General features: G+C 44.6%; 1 protein-coding gene across 2 annotated transcripts in view; it reads left to right on the plus strand.

Annotated features, from left to right (window-relative positions):
- Positions 1–649: 649 nt before the first annotated feature.
- WSCD1 (WSC domain containing 1) overlaps positions 650–21,188 on the plus strand; it is a 29,879-nt gene continuing 9,340 nt past the window's right edge. The window contains exons 1-5 of one of the 2 annotated variants that reach the window (XM_032200927.1): positions 650–751; positions 8,898–9,557; positions 12,903–13,017; positions 14,293–14,477; positions 17,510–17,631. In XM_032200927.1, the coding sequence (XP_032056818.1) occupies positions 9,137–9,557; positions 12,903–13,017; positions 14,293–14,477; positions 17,510–17,631 (843 nt within the window). In that variant the 5' untranslated portion in view covers positions 650–751; positions 8,898–9,136. Of the gene's footprint in view, positions 752–2,917; positions 3,177–8,897; positions 9,558–12,902; positions 13,018–14,292; positions 14,478–17,509; positions 17,632–21,188 lie in introns of those variants that run through there. The other variant, XM_032200928.1, reaches the window with a different exon arrangement.

Raw genomic sequence — 21,188 nt, forward strand, 5'->3', positions numbered from 1 at the left:
AATTATAAAATGATAGATCTTCCTGCGAACCAGCAGCAGAAAAGAGTCTGTCCTTGCAGTGAAGGCGGCAGATGAGCCAGTCCTAAGGACAGCGCGCAATCCGCCGCTCTGCTCTCACGCTTAGGAATCATTTGCTTCTCTCCACCTGTGCCCAGCCTGCCGCCCCCCGCTGCCTGAAGCCCCCAGCCGGGGCCGGGAGCTGCCGGGACGGGTTGCCCGCCCCCCCCCGGCCTGGGGGAAGGGGCCTGGAGCTCGGTAGGGGCTGCCCCTAGTGGGAAGAGGCACGGAGGAACAAAACCAGTTCCGATCCGTTCAGCCGATCGTATTCGGTCCACGCTGCCGCCACTTAGCGATCTGCCCATGCAGCCATCCGCGCATTCAGGCAGACGCACGGACGGATTTTGCGGGTAGAGCTGCAAGCGCCCGTAGCGGCCAAAGCCTGCAAAGCTCCTCTGCGAAGCAGGCGTAGGAGAGAGGCTGCTTCCCGAAGAGCGGAGGAAGGCAGCCCTACGAAAGGCCAGGGGCCGGCTGCGGCTGGCGGCCCCGGCCCGGCCGCGGGGGAGCCCCCCGGGAGCCCCGAGCCCGGCGGGGCCGCGGGGCAGGAGCGGGGCCGGGCTCGGCGGCGGGGTCCGCGCCGAGGGCAGCGCAGGGCTCAGCCGCCTCTCGGGCGTGTTCCGGCTCCTTGCGATTCCACCGGGTCGGCTGGGACTTTGCCTCACTACACCGGGAGTTCCTTGACCGCTAAAGAAAGGTGAGGCTTTTTTCCCCCCTCTTTTTCTTACCCAGTTACGTTATCTGCTCCTGCGAGCTGTTTGTCTGCTGGCCTTGATGCGAGTAATAACCGGACAACTTTTCGCAGATGCTGGGGTATTAACATACAGTCTGAATGGCTGCCTGATCTGTTACATTTATCCGTGCCATCTAAGAACACGAGGCTTGGCTGCGTTATTTATGAAGACTGCAGTTTACTGTCGAGATGCCCTTTTCCGAGCATCCACAAAATACTGGACTTGAAAAGTAGGAATGGATGATGCAAGTGTGTGTTTGTGTCACAGAGCCTGGCGAAGCAGACTGGAAGGCTCTGTTTCTCTAAACAGTTTCTGAAGCATCATTGTGCTAAATAGACTAAGGATTTTTAGTGGCTGGATGTTGCAGGGATTTGGGGCTGTTTATGAAAGACACCTAAATACCAATGTTCTAATTACAGATCTGCATGTTATTTTAATTTCAATAGATTACATTGCCTGCAGGCTAAGATCTCTAGCTACGATAGGATAAGGCAAAAAAAAATACACAGTGCATTTTTTTATAACAAGCTCTTGGAAAACTTCAACCTATAGCCACAGAACCATATTGTCTGGTTGTTGTTGTTTGTTTTTAATTGTGCACACAGCATCATCTGCTGGGTGTTTGAGCTCTTAATACCAAAGGAATGTACATTATACATGTATGGTTTATTATTGTTCAAAATACTTTCTAGGTTCAAGAATACTGTTTGCTGACCAGGCTCAGATTGTCAGTGAATGATTCCAGTAGACAGTATGTGCTTGTGGTTATCTTTTGAGTACACATCCCTTTATGTACAAAATACATACACACATACATGTGTATGTACGTACAAATAAAATGCAAGCTTTTATATATTTATATTTGCTTCTTGTCCATACTGGCATGGAATTGCTCCTCCTGATTTACTATTTTATCATTGACCTAGGTAAAAGTATTAGACTCTCAGAAAAAATACTGTATCGCCGTGATGTGCTTTCTGTTACAAGCTGTCACTGGAGTACTTTCCAAGTCAGTGCTGTCTCACAACAAACGTTCCTGGACCAGCTGCCTCCTGCAGGCCCTTCTGCATCCCTCTCCATAGTGTTCATAGTCTTCATAGTGTTCATCAATGTTATTTTCTAGATTTACACCTAGATATGCTAGCAAACTGGTCTTGAACAAGTGGCGTATCTAGTAAAAGAGATGCAGTGACCAAATTTGCACAAGTTAGCACTGACAACCCAGCACACTCAGGCTGCAGCTCTGTTCTGTGATATCACCTTTCATTTCCAAAGCTGAAGTATCTATCAGCTGTAGAACACCTCCTATATTGTACAGGCTGCTGTGTGCAGTGGATACTATGTTGGTGTGTATGTTTTCAACATGATTTGACTATGGTTTACAAACTATACATTTTTTCTCCACCCCCCTGCCATTTCTACATAAATATTTTTTTCTGCTTGATCACAGTCATCATTATTTAACAGTTTTAACACCGTATCAGCATCAAAGTCAACTTTGCAATCTGATAAATCATGTAGAAGCACATGTGTAGGAAAAAAGAACAGATGAGGGAGGAAAGAGTAAACTTGCTAGAAAGCCCTCTCAAGCTGCAATGTTTGCCACTACACCCTGTGGAGAAACTGTGGTGCTTCTTCCTTGCTTCCAGTTTGTTGACAGACCTTATGTTGTGCTTGAAGTAATGCTCAAGAAGCATTGTGTCTGCAGAGAGCTTGTCACAGCAGGGGCATGTGGATACAGGGTCAGCATGGATCCACCCTCCAGCAAGTAAAACTTCCTGAGTTGGAAGAAGCTCATTGCTTCTGAAAGCCCAGATATCAAGGCCAGATCTCTCGTTAGGGAAGATGTCATGCCACATGAGAGCGTCAGTGGTCAGCACAGGCTGAAGGTCCCTTCACCTGTGTTCTTGTATTTGTGGTTTCTTTATTTATTTTTAATAAAAGGAGTTAAATTCCTTTAAAATATGATATGCTGCCTGAAAGTTAACATGGAAAAACCTCATTGGTTGCCTCTTTAATTTACTGAAAATCCCAAGAGGATGAGCTTCATTTTGATGGGAAAGGGTGGGAGGGGTAGTATGCAGAAATATTTAAAAGCCAAATTATGCTCTAAGTCAGACAATTGGCGGCGACTTGGGAAGAGATGTGGAAGAAACCCTTTCACAGCATTTCATACAAGCCCTCAGCAAGTCCCACAGAAGCAGACCGAATGACTTGGTGGGTTTCACATGAACGGCGATGCAGGATGTGCATTGGCCCTGGCTCATCTTCAGCCGCACATGTCTGAGACATCCTGCCTTGGAACAAAAGAAAAAAAGCCGCCCCAGTTTCCCACCTGTATGGGCAGGAGGGCAGAAACGAGAAGGACTGAGGAGCAGCCACAGCGGGGTGAGTGGGGTGCATGGGAGCAGTGGCATGGTGCCTGCATGCTACCCTGTGGGACGGGGATGCGTCCTCAGCAGTCGCTGTCCAGGTGCTGTGCATTTGGCCTGGCAGAGGTCCCTGGCCAGGGGTCCAGCCTCACGGGAGCAAGGCCAAGGCACGGCACCCTCTGCTCTGCACAGTGCCTGTCCCTTTCCACAGCAGCACTGTGGTGTCCTCTCCTTTGCATGGCTCCAACAACCCTGAAAAGGATTGTTCCCGTGCTGCTGGGCAGTTACATCCCTAAACTGCAATTTTTGAGTTAGAGAAGCAACCTCAAGATTCAGCTTGCTTTCCTTCAACATGATTGTGCAAGATTGGACCCAACCCTAGAGCCCAGTCAGCCACAAGTCCTCCACGAGCAGTTCAGCCCACAGCCCTGCTCCCCCACCAGCTGGTGGCCAAGCTTCCTCTGGCCGTGGTGCAGACGCACGAGGCTGGGCAGCCAGACCGGGGTTTCCCCAGGCTAGTGGCAAGCATACCTGCGTGGCCCTGTGGAGCTGGGACGGGTGTGCCCGCCTGCACTAGGGCTGGGTGTTGCTGCCTCTTCGTCTAAAGCCACAGGGCGGATTACTGGATTCCGGATGATGCTGATCTGAGCAAGGCTTTGTAACTGCCAGAAAGATCAATGATCAGTTTATGTACTCCACAGACCTTATCTCATAGAAAAGAATGTTTTTAAATTGGGAAAGTAAAAAAATAATATTACAGTAAGGTTTCATTGGAAAAAAATCCTTTTTTTTTTTTTATTTTCTTTTGTGTGTGTGAAAGAATAACTTTAGAAGGGTGCTGGAATTCAGAAATTACCTGTTTTTGTTTCACTTGCATAAATTTCTAAGTTACATCGTTAAGTTAGTGAGATGATGCTGCATGACACTACCTAAAGGAGCTAGAAAAACTAACAATGGACCTGAGCCAAAATCCATCAACATCAAAGTATATCTTGATCTGATTGTATTTTGGCTTAAGACAGCAGACAGGACATGTCTTCTCAGCCTTACTTTCAACATGTGCTGCTTTATACACAGCTTAATTTTGCTCTCATACCCTGTGATTCTGAAACTGGGATAATGTGGCATTTATCTGCTGAGACCATTCAAGGTACAGGGTGTAGACTGTAGATAACTCACCTTTGGCTTCTTTTCTAACCACTTCCCCAGAACCTGAGATGGCGTTGGCCATGCACAGAAGTACCACTGTGATAAGCACTTGCTGCCTGCCTGATGGGGACCAGCACTGGCAGACACTGAGGGTGCCTTTAGCTTTAGGAATAACGAAAACTGCAAATTTTTGACAGGATCCCAATTTTCAAATCATGCCTTCTTGAATATTTTTCTTCCTGCCCTACATACATGAATTTGTGAAGTATGATGTTGGCCTTGACTTTCCAAACAGAGCCTCCAGAAAATGGCATGCAAAGTCACCAGGCGAGGGTAAATGTCCAGAGTAATCTGCACTGAGCAGCAGACACAGCCACCTCCCTTCTGCCTCCCTGGCACCCACCAGATTTAGAGGAATCTTTCTGTTAAGTTGCTGGCTGTCCCAGAGACAGTGAAAGTAGTCAGAGCATTGCCCATGTTAGGAAACGGATCAGAACAAATACATATTTGGAGATTCTGGAATTTGGGGTTAGAGGCATCTTTTAGCTCTGCATTTAGTCCTGCTGGTAAACACAGCATTGCAAGGTTTCCTCACAGGGTATTTCTAGCTGTGCCATAAACAGAAATACTAGAGATCTCACAGAAAAACGTAAATGATATTCTTTCTAATGATGTTTTCAGGCAAAAATTTCTAGGCACAAATAGCTAAAACCCACCGTTCAAACAAATGAATGGTTATCTGACTTCCATACAGTTAAAAAATCACCTGTGGCTAGTAAAGTAAATAAATTAATATTTTATAAAATAAGATCACTCAATGCTTCTCTGAACTCCATCAGATTCTTGCCCTCAATAATTTATGGAAGTGAGCTACCACAAGTAATTATCCATTTCACAAACAGGCATCACCTCATTGTGAGCCACACCACTTCAGCAGTGGCGGAGGGCACCCTTCCCTCACTACAGGCAGAGCACCCAAAATACCGTCCAAAGCAGCGCTCACTGCCTCCACAGCTGAACCACCAACCCTAGCCACAGCTCATTATCTTCCATTTTCCCATTGCAGTGTTAACCCTTCCATTTCTCTCTTCACCTACAGGTCTTTTCTGCTGTAAAACGGTTCTCATTATCCAGCTCAAAGTCCTTCCTATAATCATTTCATGATTGTACTGACTTTAGCTTAACTGTCAATTAATGTGGTCCTCAAAAACCCTTTGGCTATGAGAACTGATAAATAGGAATAGAAGACTCTACTTCTCTTCCATTTTACTTCATTCATTTTACGTGAAACTTGTATAAAGAGGAAATATGATACATTTTCTATAACCAGATACTACTTCATGTCCTCCTTACTCTTTCCTTTTTAATCTCATCATCAAAAGTGATGCACTCGAATTCTTTCAGGCATACTCTGATGATACTGCAGTACGTAGTTTATGGAAAAATCAAATTACTTTTTTTTTTTTTTAAATGTCAGCAGCACTCTGATATTTCACCACTAAAAAGCAACATTTAATTTTTGAGTTGTACATTTGCAGCAGTTGCTGTGGGTGGAGAGTCTGCTTATTTATTTCGTTGGGTTTTACTACAATGTACTGTCATGGCAACTGTAGTGAGGGCGAATGCATCTGGAGGTAATTTATATATGTCATATTGACTGCAGTAAAATTGGCTTGTACCATTTAAACTTTTTCAACCACTGGGCAAAGGCAGAGTTAGCCTTTTGAGACCCAGAGGCAGTTTCTCCTTAGAAAGTAAATAAATAAATAACCCTTCCTTTCAGGCAGATCAGCAGGAGCTATGCCAAACGTTTCTTGGTGCCTGGATACAGAACTTGCTTCATGCTTTAGTTCGGTCCGACAACCCGGGCAGTCACCCAGTGATGCTGATGTGCAGCGGGACGTCAGCCCTGTGGTCACACAAGGCGGTGCTGGGGCGGCGTTGGCTGGATCCTGCCTGGGCACTGGGATGCAGTGTCTCAATGGCAGTGCGGCATCCTGCCCCGGCGAAGCAGATCCCCTCCTGACGGGGATGATGCAGCTTCAAGCTGCTTCAGCTGTGCATCATTGTGAACATGGAGAAACTGGACTGGAATCAGCTGAAAGACTGGGGTGCGCAGTGGTGATAAAAGGGTCTAAATCAGGCTGCTGATGCAGTTTCAGGCATAACACTGACACCTCCACTGCACAGCTCTGATGGTTCTTCTCCAGCCAAGCTGCTGGTCTTAGACAAAATTTGTCCTGCTGCTACAGCACTTCCTTTCTAATGCAAATGACTTAGGCACACTTGGGAACCTTGGCTGTAAGCATTTCTTGATGTTGTAACTCAATCACATTATGAACAAACCAGAAAAGCTAAGAAATACAGAATTACGATTGGGCAAAGATGATTGAAACTTTGTTAACTTTATTTACCCTCATCTTACTGCTAGGGGAAAAAAACCTTCTGAATACCTGCACGACTGCAGCCATCATTAATTCCCCAATGAAACTTTGCAGCACCACTTGATTAAGAGGCACCATACTTCTGCATTGTAGATGGCAAAACAAGAAGAGTGTGCTCAGCCGCCAGCCACCAAGGCATGCAGCTGCCTCCTCCACTGGCCAAGCCTTACCTCGAAGCACTGTATGCTTCCAGGAACACCATAATTTCCCATCAGAATTTCAAATGGCTGATACACGCACCCATCTTTCTTTTAGATTAGACAGTTTCTACTGGGAGTAGCTCTAAAGCTTCCAGTAGCCCTGTGTTAGGAGCAACTAGTGAATCAAATGGTACCTGTGCTGATAGATACTACTTCTTCAGATAAATTAGCACGGTAACAATCTGCAGTGTGTAATTATAGCTAATTTTCTGTTCATCTGTCTAGGTACTCCTGACCCTTTAACTGTAATTCCTGAGCACTCACAACGTTGATCAGAGATTTTCAATAATTTAAATCTAAGGGTCAGCTCTTCAGCTAGTGTAAATCAATTCATTTTCTTTGGCTTTGGAGCTGATCAGAAGGGAGTTGTGGTAACTTTTACAGTGGAGAAAATGATCTTAATTTATTAAAGCACACTACTGCCACACAGCCTTTGGTACTGCTTCTTTCCTAGAGTTCATCAGCTGCTGATAGACCCACAGGTGTGGTGGATGGAGAATAAGTCCTTGTCAGACCAAGCTCTTGGAGAAAGTGTAGAAACAGAGATAAAGACATCCAATATTTTTTGATACTACATTTGAGACCAGTATAAAGCAGCAACAACAAAAAAAAGGAACCTCAATCAGGTCCTTAAGACCACCCGAACTGCAAACTGCCTTGTGCCAACTCCACTTAGCAATCAATGCTGAAAGGTCACACAAAAAGAATTCAGGCTCAACTGACAAAAGATTCAGCTGGGCTTTAATGTATTTTTGGCCTAGAAGTTTCTGAGCTTTGTTTCTGATTGCTGCTTAAGAGAGAAAGAAATGGTGTAACTAAATGAAAAAGGAAATGAGTGCAGACTTTTAATTGGTGCCATCTATTTAAGAAAGAGGTGTAAGTGACTATCAACAAAATAATAAATCACACATGGAAACGAGGAACACAGAGAACAGATATTTCTTTGCCAGGACTGGGAATTTCAAGAGTGTGCCCCAACTGCAAGTTAAGCAAAAGCCATAATATTTTCTTTTCTGGAAAACATTGCATCTTTTCTCAATGCTTGCCTGGCTCCACAGAGAAGTGATTGACTGGGAAAATAGGAACTTATGGGGAGATGCCAGATTGTATTTGTTACAGGAGGTCAAAGGTTCCCTAGAGGACAAAGGATCTTTTCTTACCCAGACAATCCCATCATGGTACACATCAGCAGAACTAAAGCCTGCAAAGCTCAGAAACAGCCAGGACTATTTGGTGATACTTGAAATTATTATTTTTTTTTCCAGACATTCACTGATTTTTTTTCTCTATGCACATCTACATATCAATATTTGTTAATAGAAATTACTTTAAACACAGCAGAATCTCTGTGGTTTCTTTTAAAGTGATGTGCACAGTACCTCACACAGGGGTGCATGTAAGTGCAGAACCACAGATAGCCTTCCAACACAATGACTGACTTTACTGTGCTGCAAAGAGATTAATAATTATCTTATCTATTGTGAGTTGATGCAATTGCCCCCCCCCCCCCCCCCCATTCCTCTGTTCTGCATTTGTAGCCTAGCTACTGTTCAACTGAAAAGAAAGAATTTGATAATACTTCCCTAAAAAGATGTCTATACTGTGGCGGCCTGTTCCAGTCACTGACAAAGAATGGAGATGTTGGCAATTGACAAAAGAAAATAAAGAACTTTTTTTCCAAACCCCCAAGAGAAATAGCCTCATTATAAGGGCATTTCTTGCACATTTCTAGTTAAAAAAAAAAAAAAAAAAGTAATGCTGAAGAGCTGAAGCTACCTTCTGCTTAATCAATTATTCTCACAGGATTATTGTCATTAAAGTGCACAATTATAAACAGCAGATGGAGAAATGCTCAGCTGAAGAAAAAGGCACGGGGGGAAGGAAGTCGCCCTGAAGACCAGCATTTTCTGCACGGCGCTGACCCTCTTCCCCTTGATGTTGCAGGTGTGGGCGCCAGCCATGGGCAGCTGGGCGATGGCACCAGCCCGGGGCTGCGCCCAGCCCGTCGGCTGCCTGGGAGCCTGATGGCCACAAGGGTCCGGCCATGGGTGGCCGGAGAGGAGACCACACATCTGGAGATGGCACCGAAGTGATGGGCTGAACTTATGGGAGGAACCAGCACCCATCCAGGCGGGGGTCTGGGGGCCCACTGGGAAGCGTGAAGGGCCCATTTCAGTAAGGGCATGGCCAAAGCTTTCTTCAGGCTACAGAAGTTTCTTCGGCGGACCCAATTTCTGCTCTTTTTCCTGACAGCTGCTTACCTCATGGCCGGCAGCCTCCTGCTGCTGCAGCGGACCCGCCTGGTGGTCCAGCAGGGGCCACGCGGGACCTCGGCCGGCCAGGCCCTACTGGTGCCGGAGGCGGTGCCGGGGGCTGGGCTGGCAGAGCCTCGGGGGGCACAGAGCCCCAGTCCCAGGCTGCTGGCGGGCACGGCTGCACTGCGGGAGCTGGCGCCGTCCCAGCGGCACGGCCCGCACTGGCTCATGGCCCGCAACTCGGAGCTGAGGCAGCTGCGAAGAAGGTGGTTCCACAGGTTCATCAGCGATCAGGAGCCCATGCAAACAGCAGGACTCAAAGCAATGAAGCGTACTGCTGAACACAAAGGTAAGGGATCTGCCCTCTGGCTCATTTTCTGGCATGCATGTAAACCACCTCCTTCCAGGTCTGTTCCAGGCACAAACTAACGAGCATCACGAGCATCACAAAGTCTGCCTGTGGAAATGCCTTCCTTCTGGCTCAGCACCACTTTCAAACTAATTCTAAAACGCATACACAGTCCAGAGTAATGTTCTGATGTCCCCAGTCATGCTGAGCTGTAGCTTCCTCCAAAAATATATTCCTGTTGATTGAATGGATGCCTAGACAGTGAAATTTGCTTCCTTGATTTAAATGGTTTCCTCTTCAAGCAGGCAGAGATGAATGCTGTTTAACAATAATTATCTTTCTCAGAACAGAGAAAATTTTTAAAGTGAGCTTTTTTTTTTTTTTTTTTTTTAATTACATGTCCAAAACCATGCAAGAGGCATGTATTTTACTTGTGCAAAAAGCATACCTGGAGGCAAAGAACCAGGAGCGCAAAGCTGGGGTGTCTCAGGGAACCCCACTGCATTTCCTAGCTTGCCCTGAGCACACCACCAGGGTGCTCAGAGTTCAATGGCAGCACAAAAGCGAGGCGCAGCCACCCCGAGCTGACGCCATCAATGGCACCAACCCAAGCCCAGGGTGGGGGCATAGGAGGCTGTGGGGAGCCTGGTGCCGCTCCCATTGGGGTATCTGACCGTGCACCACTGGTGCAGCCTCGCCTCCAGCAGATACACCTGGTGCCGGCCACCACCTACTTTAAGGGGCCCTTCACAGCCCTGCAAGGCTGTGCAATGACAGTGTGCCCGGTTCTCTTCTCACTGACTGTGGCTGCTCTCGTGCCCCTTGGGGCTCGGATTATTTTTTCTGTGGTTAATGTAACAGTAGACAAAAAGTAGAGAAACACAGTGTGTGTTTATGAGCTACTCTAATACGAGGCTGAGCATGAACCTGTTCTTCCACAGATTTCAAGAATAACTTTTAAAGCTTCAATTAAAAACAAAAGGATTCATTTTCAAAATTATCCATAAAATTAGTTAAGGCTAGTGCCCATATCAGTCATTAAGCTAGTGCCTTGCTCAAGTTCTAATTGCTGACTGAAAGGGAGCCAGAAGGACTATTTATTGCTACAAGCCATTGAGTTATGTTGATTCAAATATGCATCATTTGAATATCTGACTGAACATGAAGTGACATTATTAATAACAGTATTGTTAACAAGCATTGGAAAGCCTTTGGAAATTAGGATCAATTAAAATTTTAACTTCCTGCATAGAGCATGTTATCTTCCTCCCCTCACTTCTCCCAGTAAACTTACAGGCTTGTTATTTCATTATGGATCCCTTCCAAGATATAATGAACTCCTCTGCAACTGTAGCACTTGTTAAAGTTCTAGCATTGCCCTACGATTCACGCCTTGCAAGGCAGTGGGGTGAGCAAGGCAGTGCTTACGATGGAAGTTGTGCTTGGCACTGCTCCTCAGCACTGTGCTGGTACCACGGGACTCCCAGTGGGCCACTTCCACACAGGTACAGTGGCCAGCCCTGGGCACAGACTCTAACCCAAAACAGAAATGACCACATCTGCTCCAGCACTCTGTATCACCTCCAGTTCCCTTTGCCTTGCCCCATGCTCAACCAGCATCCAGTGACCTTGACCGAGAAAATTCAACTTTTTATTTTTCTTTACTTTAAGCTATTTTGCTTGCTTACTTCAAAAATTGCTTAGGGCAGGGATCACATTGTACCCTGCCAGGGCAACTGGCAAATACAGTGGCAAATAGCAGTGCAACAAGTACCAGTAAAACAACAAAAAGTAGCACTTCATTAGGTTAAAAAAAAAAAAAAAAAAAAAAAAAGAATAATTCTGTTAAGAATGGTCCAGCTAGTGGGGCATTTTATGTTGTTTCTCCTGACCTGGTTAGAAGCAGCTATGCCATTGCAGAGGATGGCAGAGGTGGCAGGACCACCGGTTCTGGTCACAGAACCACTGATGTGATGCTTGGCTCTAAGACTGCGAGCTGACAGCAGCAGGTGAGGGATGCAGGCAGAGGAGGGATGTCCTGTGCCAGCTGGTGTGCCCCTGCCCCTGGGTCAGGCACCCTGGCCCCATGCACTGAGTTTTCGTCTATTGCTGGTCTGAATCAACATCCCCAAACCACAAGTCTCCAGTAAAGTACAGAGCATCCTCATTGCAGGTGTATAACTCCCATCTCGTTAACAGAGTACTGTGGGTGTATATTCACAGCTTGTGAATTTTCTAATTGCATGTTTGCAAATTACCAACGTGCTGTTCTCTGAATCCACTGTTGTGTTTGTGATGTTTAAATGTCTTTTTTTTCTTTGTTTTTATTTTTTTTTCTAGCTGCAAAATCTCTCTTAGAATGGCTTGAACTTTCTTTTTCTTGTGAATTATTTTATTCTTAATATAATGCTTTTTAATTTCAGTTTTCATTGTATATTCTCTTCCTGCGCACAGCTGACATTATTTAATTTCCCAGCATTGTTACTTTAATATTGCTACTTCCAAAATCAAATTTCCCTTTTCCTTCATATTTTAATGGTAACATGCACTTATATACACAAAATCGCTGTATAACAGTGGGCTGCTACATTGTCCTTCCAATCATATACTAAAAAAAAAAAAAAAAAAAAAAAGGCTAGGTTTTTATTGTTTTGTTCAAGAGAAAAAAAAAAAAAGAGGCTTAACATGGATGCAGTCTAACAGAAATACTTATCTTTCATATGCTAACTAAAGCAAGGCATATTCTAAAATACTCACTTGCACCAGAGAGAAAGAGATAGTTTAATGCAATAGGTAGACAGTGCTGCCTAGTTAAGGATGAAGTTATCTTTCCATTATAGCTTTAATATAACTCTACATACCCAAAGGAAATTGATTTTCTTAACAATTTTCTTGCACTGTCTTATTCTCAACTTGAGATTTTCAAGGAAACCTGGGAGAAACGCATCAAGATTCCCCCAAGTTTCTTTTTAAAAGATTGCCTTCACTGTTCCTGCACAAACTGGCCATGTTTTACCCCCGGAGGGAGGGAGCCTAGCAGCTGGCAGCTGCCCGTGGGTGCTAGGACCAGTGAAGGCTTCCCAGTGTGCTGTCAGCACCTTGCCCAGGGAGAAGCCTGGCTTCCTGGCCCTTCCTTTCCATCGCTCATCCCAGCTTGCCCTTCTCTAGCACATACACATATTCAATACCAGCAGACAGGTCAACAGAGCGGTCAGGGCTCCAGACATGTTGCAGCTCGATCAAACACAGCCTTGTTTGCGATTTATGGCTGTGAATCACCACCAGAAGTCTCCCCTCTCCTGGAGCCTGTGCACATTTCCTGACTCTGGTCTTACATGCACATAGGTACCTACATGGGATGCTTCAGTGATGATTCGAGGGAAAGGACACTGAAGGGTGCTGTGTTTTATGACTTAAGAAAAATGACAGTATCTCACTGTCAGGAAGCTTGTGCTGAGAGGTAAGTGATATCTTTTTACTGCAACTTTTTTCTGACACTGAGCAAGGATGAATTTGAAATGGAAATGCGTGCATATATTAAACATACAGCATCTGTGAAAACTGTGATTATCTCATACCTTCAGGCATGGAGCAGCTCTGCTACCTTGCTTCAAGTAGACTGTTTCACTGCTGCCTATCTATTGCTTTTTATTATAGCATGACTATTTAAATATATTTTCTGCTGTTCTGGTCAAAAATTGGTGTTTTGTTAGACAGTTGTTAGCTATTACCCCTTGGCCCCTGGTCTGAACCATAACCCTGGGAGCAGTGCGGCATTCCCAAGGGCAGGACCGCACAGAGGAGCAGGCTTGCGGCTGCACGTGTGGCCACCCCCAGCAGTGGGGCTCACCAGGGCGGAGCCCGTTGGCCATGGACCCATGCTGGTGCTCAGGGCACAGCCACCTGAATACTCTTTGCATGAAAACGTCTTCCTGTCACTCCCAAGCATGAGAGAAAGCAGAAGTAGCACCACAATTCCGAGCTATTTCTGTGAACATTCCCTCCTCTGCAAGACAATGCAGTGTCCATGCAGCCTGCTGCTCTGGGGGGCTTCACCACAGCTTCACACCCCCGTCCCCCCTGACCTTGGGTCTCCCCATGCCAGCCCCTCAGCAGCAGCCACCCAGAGCTGTCCTGCAATGCTGGGGGCAGGCCCCAGCTGACCCCCCACACGGGGCAGGGGGTGGTGGGCAGCAGCTGCTACTGGGGTCAGGGCGGGTGGGAGGCAGCCCATGGCCTGACCACCCCAAGAGAAGCAGTGAACCGCCATGCCGTGCCTTCACTCTCAGCACTTGAAAACAGCCCAACGTATCCAAAGTGCCCACATTTAAATGCTGGTTAGTGGAACCTCTGAAATGGGCCTTTCTTCTCTGCCACTCTAAATGGTCCTAACTATTTCTGGCAAAAGCCCCAAGTGCTGGCTTGGGGTAGGGCTGGCTGTCACCTCTGCAGTGCCAAATTGTCACTGCCACAGGAGCCAGGGCTGCCACCTGGGTGCCCATGCCACCCGGTGAAACTGAGGGTGAGGCCACCCTGGGGCACGGCCTGGCTCCCTTTGCCCACCGTTGCTCCCTGCCCATCACCCATGGCACAGGCTCCTTGCTGCTGAGCCCCAGGGGCCAGCTGTACCTCTGGAGCAGCGGCAGGCAGAACACATGGAGGGGATCTCACATTTGTTAGGTAGGAGACAGCCCGGGGCACCCATGCTGACTGTGTCTCATTCTGCCACCCACAGGGCCTACACCTACGCAGGCCTGGCGTATGGAGCAGAGTGCTACTGCGGGAACAAGCTCCCAGTCACTGCCTCCAGGCCTGAGGAGTGCAACAGCGAGTGCAAGGGCGAGAAGGGCTCCATCTGTGGCGGGGTGAACCGGCTGTCTGTCTACAGGGTGGAGGAGCTGTGGGCAGCAGCACCACGACGTAAGTGGGCGGTGGCTGCTCTTGGGTGGTGATGCTGGCACTGCAGCTGGAGCGAGCATGATGTCCTGGGCTCGTCTCGTTCCACTTGCCACCAGCGCCAGAAGCAGTGGAGGATGAAGGTACCTGCTGGGCACGGTGCCTGCTTGCTGTTGGCCCAGTCCCTGGCTCCCTCCCCAGTACAGCAGTGCTGCTCAGCTGCTGGTAGCATCCACCTGAGAAAGCTAGTGGCACTAGGGGAGGAAGGGCAGTGCAGTGACTGTGAGAGCAGCAGAATTTCAGCTGAGGAAAAACTGCACCCTTCTGCACCTGCTGCAAAGGCACAAAACGACGTGTTTAAGAAGCAGCCCTAGAAAGGGGTGCCTTGTAACAGAAGGGCAGAAAAATCACACCCACTAATATAATCTTTAGCTCAGACATGATCCTAAGCAAAGTAAATACTATGTGAGTGCAGCAGGAGAATAAATAGAGGCCAGAGAGAGAATTGCACTGGTACCTCTCTTAAGAGACAAGAACAAGACCACAGAGTTCTGCTTTTCCAAGGACTTCTTTCAGGCAGCAGCTGATTTTTTTGTTTCATGTTTAGATGGCAATACTTGTCATCTACTCGCTACGAGTCGTCTGTTCTCTAGTTGTCATTCAATTAGCTGTCATGGGAGACACAATAGATAAACCTTTGGGCCAACACAAGGCATATAAAATACCCCAACAGCTGAGCAGTCTTTTGGCAAGCTCACAAGACCCTTCGGCTGTTATTTGCTGAGAATAAGCACCAAGACCTTAGGTTGTGCCAGTATTGATGGTACTTCAGATCTTAAAGACAAGTCAAGGTTTGTACAATCATCTACCCAGCTACATATAAATTATATATCAAAGGCACACAGACCTAAATTGCTAGTGTCAGACTGACAGGCACATTGGCAGGTTTCCCAGGACATGCATCACTGTTTAAATCATCAGTGTAAAAATACATATATATATTTTACAGGAGAAAATGGCTTTTTTTTTTTTTTTTTTTTTAAGTATTAATGAATAAGTCATCAAATTAATCTAGCCTGGAGCTAGATTTGTATTTTGTTTGCCCTTAGTAATACCTGATATTTGACTGTTTGAAGAATCCTACTGACACAAGTTAGCTGAGAGGCCAACAAAAGTATTAATCATGATGACTAATTGTGAAAATATATTGGAAGTAACTCTGAAACCGATACCATCTGTGATTTACAACAGGCAACACAGAAAACAGTTCTAGCACAAGGATGCTCCTAATGCAGAGCAGATGCAGAGGTGCCCCTGTTCAAACCTCTTGCAGCCAGGGGCTTTGCTGGCTGCTGCCCCACCCAGCTCCATAAGCTGCACAGCCTCTGTGCTGCAGGACTCGTGCTCCACCTCACGCTAAATAAAATGGAGTTCCAAGTCTGCAGCCTGGGACATTCCCTGGGGCAGGACATGGCCCTCCTCACCACCAGAAAGCAGGAGATGACACAAATGCAGCCGCTTCCAGTGTGAGCCATGTATTCCCTGGGAGCCCTGCTCCCTCTTGCATGTTGATAGGGGCAGGTAAAGTCACCTGCCTGAGCAGCTGATATCACTCTATGCTCATAAAACAAATATGTCCAAAATTAAATATTAGTGTGAGTTTTAGCAGGAAGTCTTTCAACAGCATCTTGCAAAACTGCTCTTTTATTCCTCGGTGCCATGCTTGCAATGACCTGATTGATCGCCAGGAGATTCCTGTTCCTTCCCCAGCTTGCATTAAATTATTTGCACATCTCCTGAGTGATCCCAATATATAATACTGCTTCTAGTAACTGCTTTGAACAGTTATTACAGCAGTTATTGGGCAGCTTCTCCATAGATTTGTTCTTGGTGCATGGTAGAGAACCTGGGCCCTTCTGCCTGAAAATTCACACAAACAAATTTTCCCCTCAAAACTGTACTACATCTCTCCTGTCTTCCACCACAATACATCAGTTCTGGTGAGTGTTATTTAAGGCAGCCAGTGGGCACAGACCAGGATTTGGAAGACCCAAATTCATTTCCAAATTGAACTTTCTTCCTGTTAAGTCTTGTTAGGTAAATTATGTCAATAGAGTTGAGTTGGTAAAAAGACTTTTTCCACCTTTGTAAAGCCCACAGAATCTAATGAATTACATAAATGTGTGCATGCAGACATTTTCCGTTTTCTAACCCAGCCACACAGTGTTATTTTCTTCATTATCATTAGCTCATCTGTGCAAATGCATTGCCTCACCTGAGATAGTGATAGCTTTGGTTTTTTGTTTGGTTCCCTCAGGGGACATTTCTCTCTTAAGAGGAGGGAAAATTGTATTACTGCTTGTAAAAAGCATTTGGGCCAAATCCTGAGTTCACTCACAGTGACGCAAAAAAAATGGAGCAGTTCTGCCAAGCTCTGTGGCATTTATACAGGAGCAGGTCAGATCAGAGGCTGATGCTAAAGACTTCAAGAAAGCTATTCTCCCTGAACAGCTTACAAAAGCCTAGTTCAGATTCTGAAGACTGCAGCAAACTCCCTTGCCCTGAAAAGAAAGCGAGTGAGTGGGAAGAGGAGAGGGATATCTGCAACTGAGCAGATGTGCAGGAAGGTGAGTCCCTGTGGGGGCTTTCAGGATTCATTTAAATTCCTCTCCTTTTCTGGTGCAGATGATGTGAAGCTTTGTAGCTTTTTATCAGGGCTTTTAAGTCTTTCAGGGGAAAGCATGTCTTCAAAAGAAAACTGGCAGCTGCAAACAATAGCAATGCCCTCCACTGGTGGAATTTAATTTAAACTCTTTGCTGCAGCCCTACTTTCAGTGGTTAGTACAAAGCTAAAGGCATGTGCTCCTTTCAATACCACAGGATTTGCAACACATTTTTCTAGTGTATATCATGGTTTCTCTTATTTCTAAAGCATTTGGAATATAAAATTTATTTCATTATTCTTTAGCTTCTGAACCTAATATTGTTCTTTGTGATAGAGACAGGATACTATGGACATTGTTTTCTCAAGAGAAACCTATTTCATATCCCTGCAGGGAGGAATGTTATCTATCGAGGATGTTTTAGAGCTCCAGAAAATTTAACAGACACCTTTCCAGCCTCTTTGATACAGCCCAATTTGACGGTGGAGATGTGCTCTGAATTTTGCTCCAAGAAAGTAAGAACAGTTCTCATTTCACATCCTTTCTTCTTTTTGTTATTTTAAGTTTTAATCTACTAAGAGAATAGCAAAGATTAGTGCCTTAGAGCTCTGAATTTGTGAATGAATTTCTAAAGGACAAATCTCACCATGGTAAATACCCAGTGATGCATCTGGTCTGACCGTTCTGGAGTGGGGCAGGTGGGAGGGCAAACTACAGAGCCATGACACTCTGTATCATGCACAGAGAAGCCATTCCAAGTGACATTCTTCAACCCCAAGGAAACTGGTACCATTTGTGTGCCCCCATTCAAAGCACACCCAGCGCAGGATGTGGCCCCAGAGAGGTTTTGGCAGCTGCGGTTCATGTGGGAGATGTGTTGCCAGGGGACAGATGTGGGTCAGCAGCACCTCTAACATAGCTCCAGTGCTTTGGGGAGGCTCAACGGGCACACATGCAAGGCAGGCAGGACACCCACTGTGTCCCCAGCAGGAGTCTATCCCCATTTGCTCCCTTGTGAGGACAAACCATGGATTTTAGTTTTGAGCTATCAGCACACAGTATTCTATAGCAGTGTAACTGGGTCAGCTAGGAAAAAGATACAATCTTCATTAAAAAAAAAAAAAAAAAAAAAAAAAGCTGCCAGAGGAGGAAAAAAAAAAAAAGCAGATAAGCTTACTAAGAGCAGGTGGGCTTTCCAGGTACTTCAATACACACATCTCTTTCCTCACAAAAAGAATTTTTGCCACTTTCACTGTAACACAAAGAATTTAAATCTAATTTATTTTAACTTCAAATGGAGTCATTGTAGAACTTCTTCATTCCAAGACAGAAGACCACCAGAAAGCAACTAAGGAGTTCAGTTGTGTGCTTACTGGCTTTTGGACAGAAGGTGTGAATGGACATGCTAGCATCTGCCTTTGTGCATGCCCTGGGGTTACATCATCACCTTTGTTTGTGCTCCCATTTATCAGTGTTATACCATGGACATGAAAACAGAAGTTTGGTGAGCTTGGGTATCCCTGTGGGAAAAAATGTTTGGCCCATGACTATATCTGCTCTGTGGCTGTTGCTGTGGTTGGGTTCCCCCCCTCACCCCTAACTCCCATTGGGCCTGTTTGTATCTGTAGAGTAGTGTTTTCTCAGTGGTCAGATTTAGCCTGCAGCCACGTGCAGCCTTAGAACTAAGCCGAGCATTCAATTATTTTGTCTTCTGGCATCACAAAATTATTAAAAATATTATGGCAAGAACAAAAATTCTTCTTAGTTACTACATAATTTTAGTTGCTTTTATACCATGATGGGAAAGCTTTTCCTAGTCAACCCATTGTCTATACCAGCTCATCAGTACAGTGTTTTGAGAATGCATTATGGAACTAATTCTGCGCAGTGAGCTGCAGTTAATCACCTTTATATCCTACACGCAGTGCCTCACAAACATGCATACACACACACACCCTCCATCCACATAAACATTTAGTAAAGCAGGACTTTGTGAGCAATTCTTTCCAAGATCTGCAACTGATGTATTTCTTAACCGTAGGGGAAAAAACATTGAATCTTTCTGTATTGAAGTTTACCCACAGGTAACATTTTATTAATATTTATTGATGGTGCAATTACTGCTTCTATACCTAGGAAAGTGTACAAAAGCTCAGGATGATTTTTTTTAGATGTGCTTATACACAAAGTTAGTAATTTTTAAGCATAGTCATAATATTGTGGTTTTGGGAGATGGCTTTTCTGAAGAAGTGGACTTTCCGAAGTTTATGTTCCTTCAAAGTTTTCTGGCCCAAAAATGGAAGCATCTGAAATTCCTGCTGAGAAGTGTAGGTAAAAGACCAATACCAAATGTTCCTCATTAGCCTAGCAATTGAACAGGACCAGGAGAGCAGCAGGAGACTATTCATCTCCAAGCAAAACACTACAAAAAACAAACAAACACACACACACACACACACACACACACAAAAACAAACAAACAAACAAACAAACAAAAAAAAAACAGACAAACAAACCCACAGAATTACACCTTTGGTGAAGGAACATGAAAAACCAGTATCAGCTTTAAATGCTACCAAAGCAAGTCCTATTATGACGGTGGAAACATTCATCCCAACTTTGGTTCCTTTCCTTTCAAAATAAGTTGGACAACTTCCCAACTGTTATAGACCTTCTAAGGAATTAGGAAAGCACTGTCATTTCTGTCTTTTTAGTCTAAACTATTATGCTGTAAAGAATAATCCCACCAAATCCTATACAACCTGAAAACCTAGTGGGCTTTTTAATAGGACTAGTCTGATGCCTAAATTTAAATACATAAATAAGCCTTTTCCTATTTGGGACTCAGAAGAAAAGCAAACAGACATACCACATCAATTTGTGAGCCTCAGAAATGGCAGCTCCATCCTTTGGAAATGTATGAGATATGAATTCAAGGAAACAACTTTAGATGATACCTGCTAAATAGCCTTAATTATCTATTTCTTTCTTAATTAACAGAATGATGACATGTCTTAATTGCAACCTATTATTGCCCTGTAACAGAGCCATGAATGTGTTTCTTTGCCAGGTCCCTTGGCCAGAAGTAATAATTTTCATATATATTATTTTATAAGCCAACATACATAATAAATAAGCCATCTCCACTTGAATTTATATTTTTAAGTAATCATTCCTTTTAACTCCCAGCTGCTGTATGTAGTTATATATAATAAAAAAAAACCTGAAAGTACACTAAGTCTGGAAGAGAAAACCCCACCATTTCAATGCATCCAAAAACCATGGCAGCAAATTTGCAAACATGACCACCTCCAAAGTGTTTCTTCTGGTTTTTCATTTGTTTTGTTTTCCAAGAACACACAAAAATTCTAATTTCAAAAACAGACATGATATTTTGGTTTCCAGATGTAGATACATCTGTTTTTTACTCATAAAAAAAAGACTCTTGGGATTTTGATTAAAATCCCATTATAGAATATTTCCATACCCTCATTTGGATTTATTTATTTATCTTAATAAAGGCAATAAAATGGATAAGTAGGCCAGAACCTCAAATGGCACAGATAACTACAGCCCCAGTGACTTTATTCCAGCACTGGGAGAGGAGTATTTCAGATCAGGGTCACACTGGGTATAGCAGTGCATTGATCTATTGTCCCCTGGCCCTAATGGATTACAACATAAAACAAGTCAGCATTTTTACCCAAGCGGTGATTTGCTCTCTGGTGTTTTATTCCTTGCTCTTATAATATCCAGGTCAATGAAAACTTGATGAATGACTTCTAGGCTCATTGTAAAGTGAACACGCCGTTTTTTAAAGTAAACCAAACCCATCATTTTTACTTAGGAGAGAAATTTTCATCTACAATTAGCCCCCATTCTCTTATTCTTTTCTGTAGATTGAGAGAAATAAAAATAACTATCAGACAGAAAAGTTAGCAAAGGAAGTTGGAAAGGAGTTGAATTTAGCAAAGTAATCAGAGTGAATCCAGTTGTGTATTTTTAACCTATTCATAACTCTTAATTTGAAAACAATCTAATAAAAACAATCAGTATCTGAATCATCATAGTA

Source organism: Aythya fuligula, chromosome 20, assembly GCF_009819795.1.
Source record: "Aythya fuligula isolate bAytFul2 chromosome 20, bAytFul2.pri, whole genome shotgun sequence".
NCBI lineage: Eukaryota > Metazoa > Chordata > Aves > Anseriformes > Anatidae > Aythya > Aythya fuligula.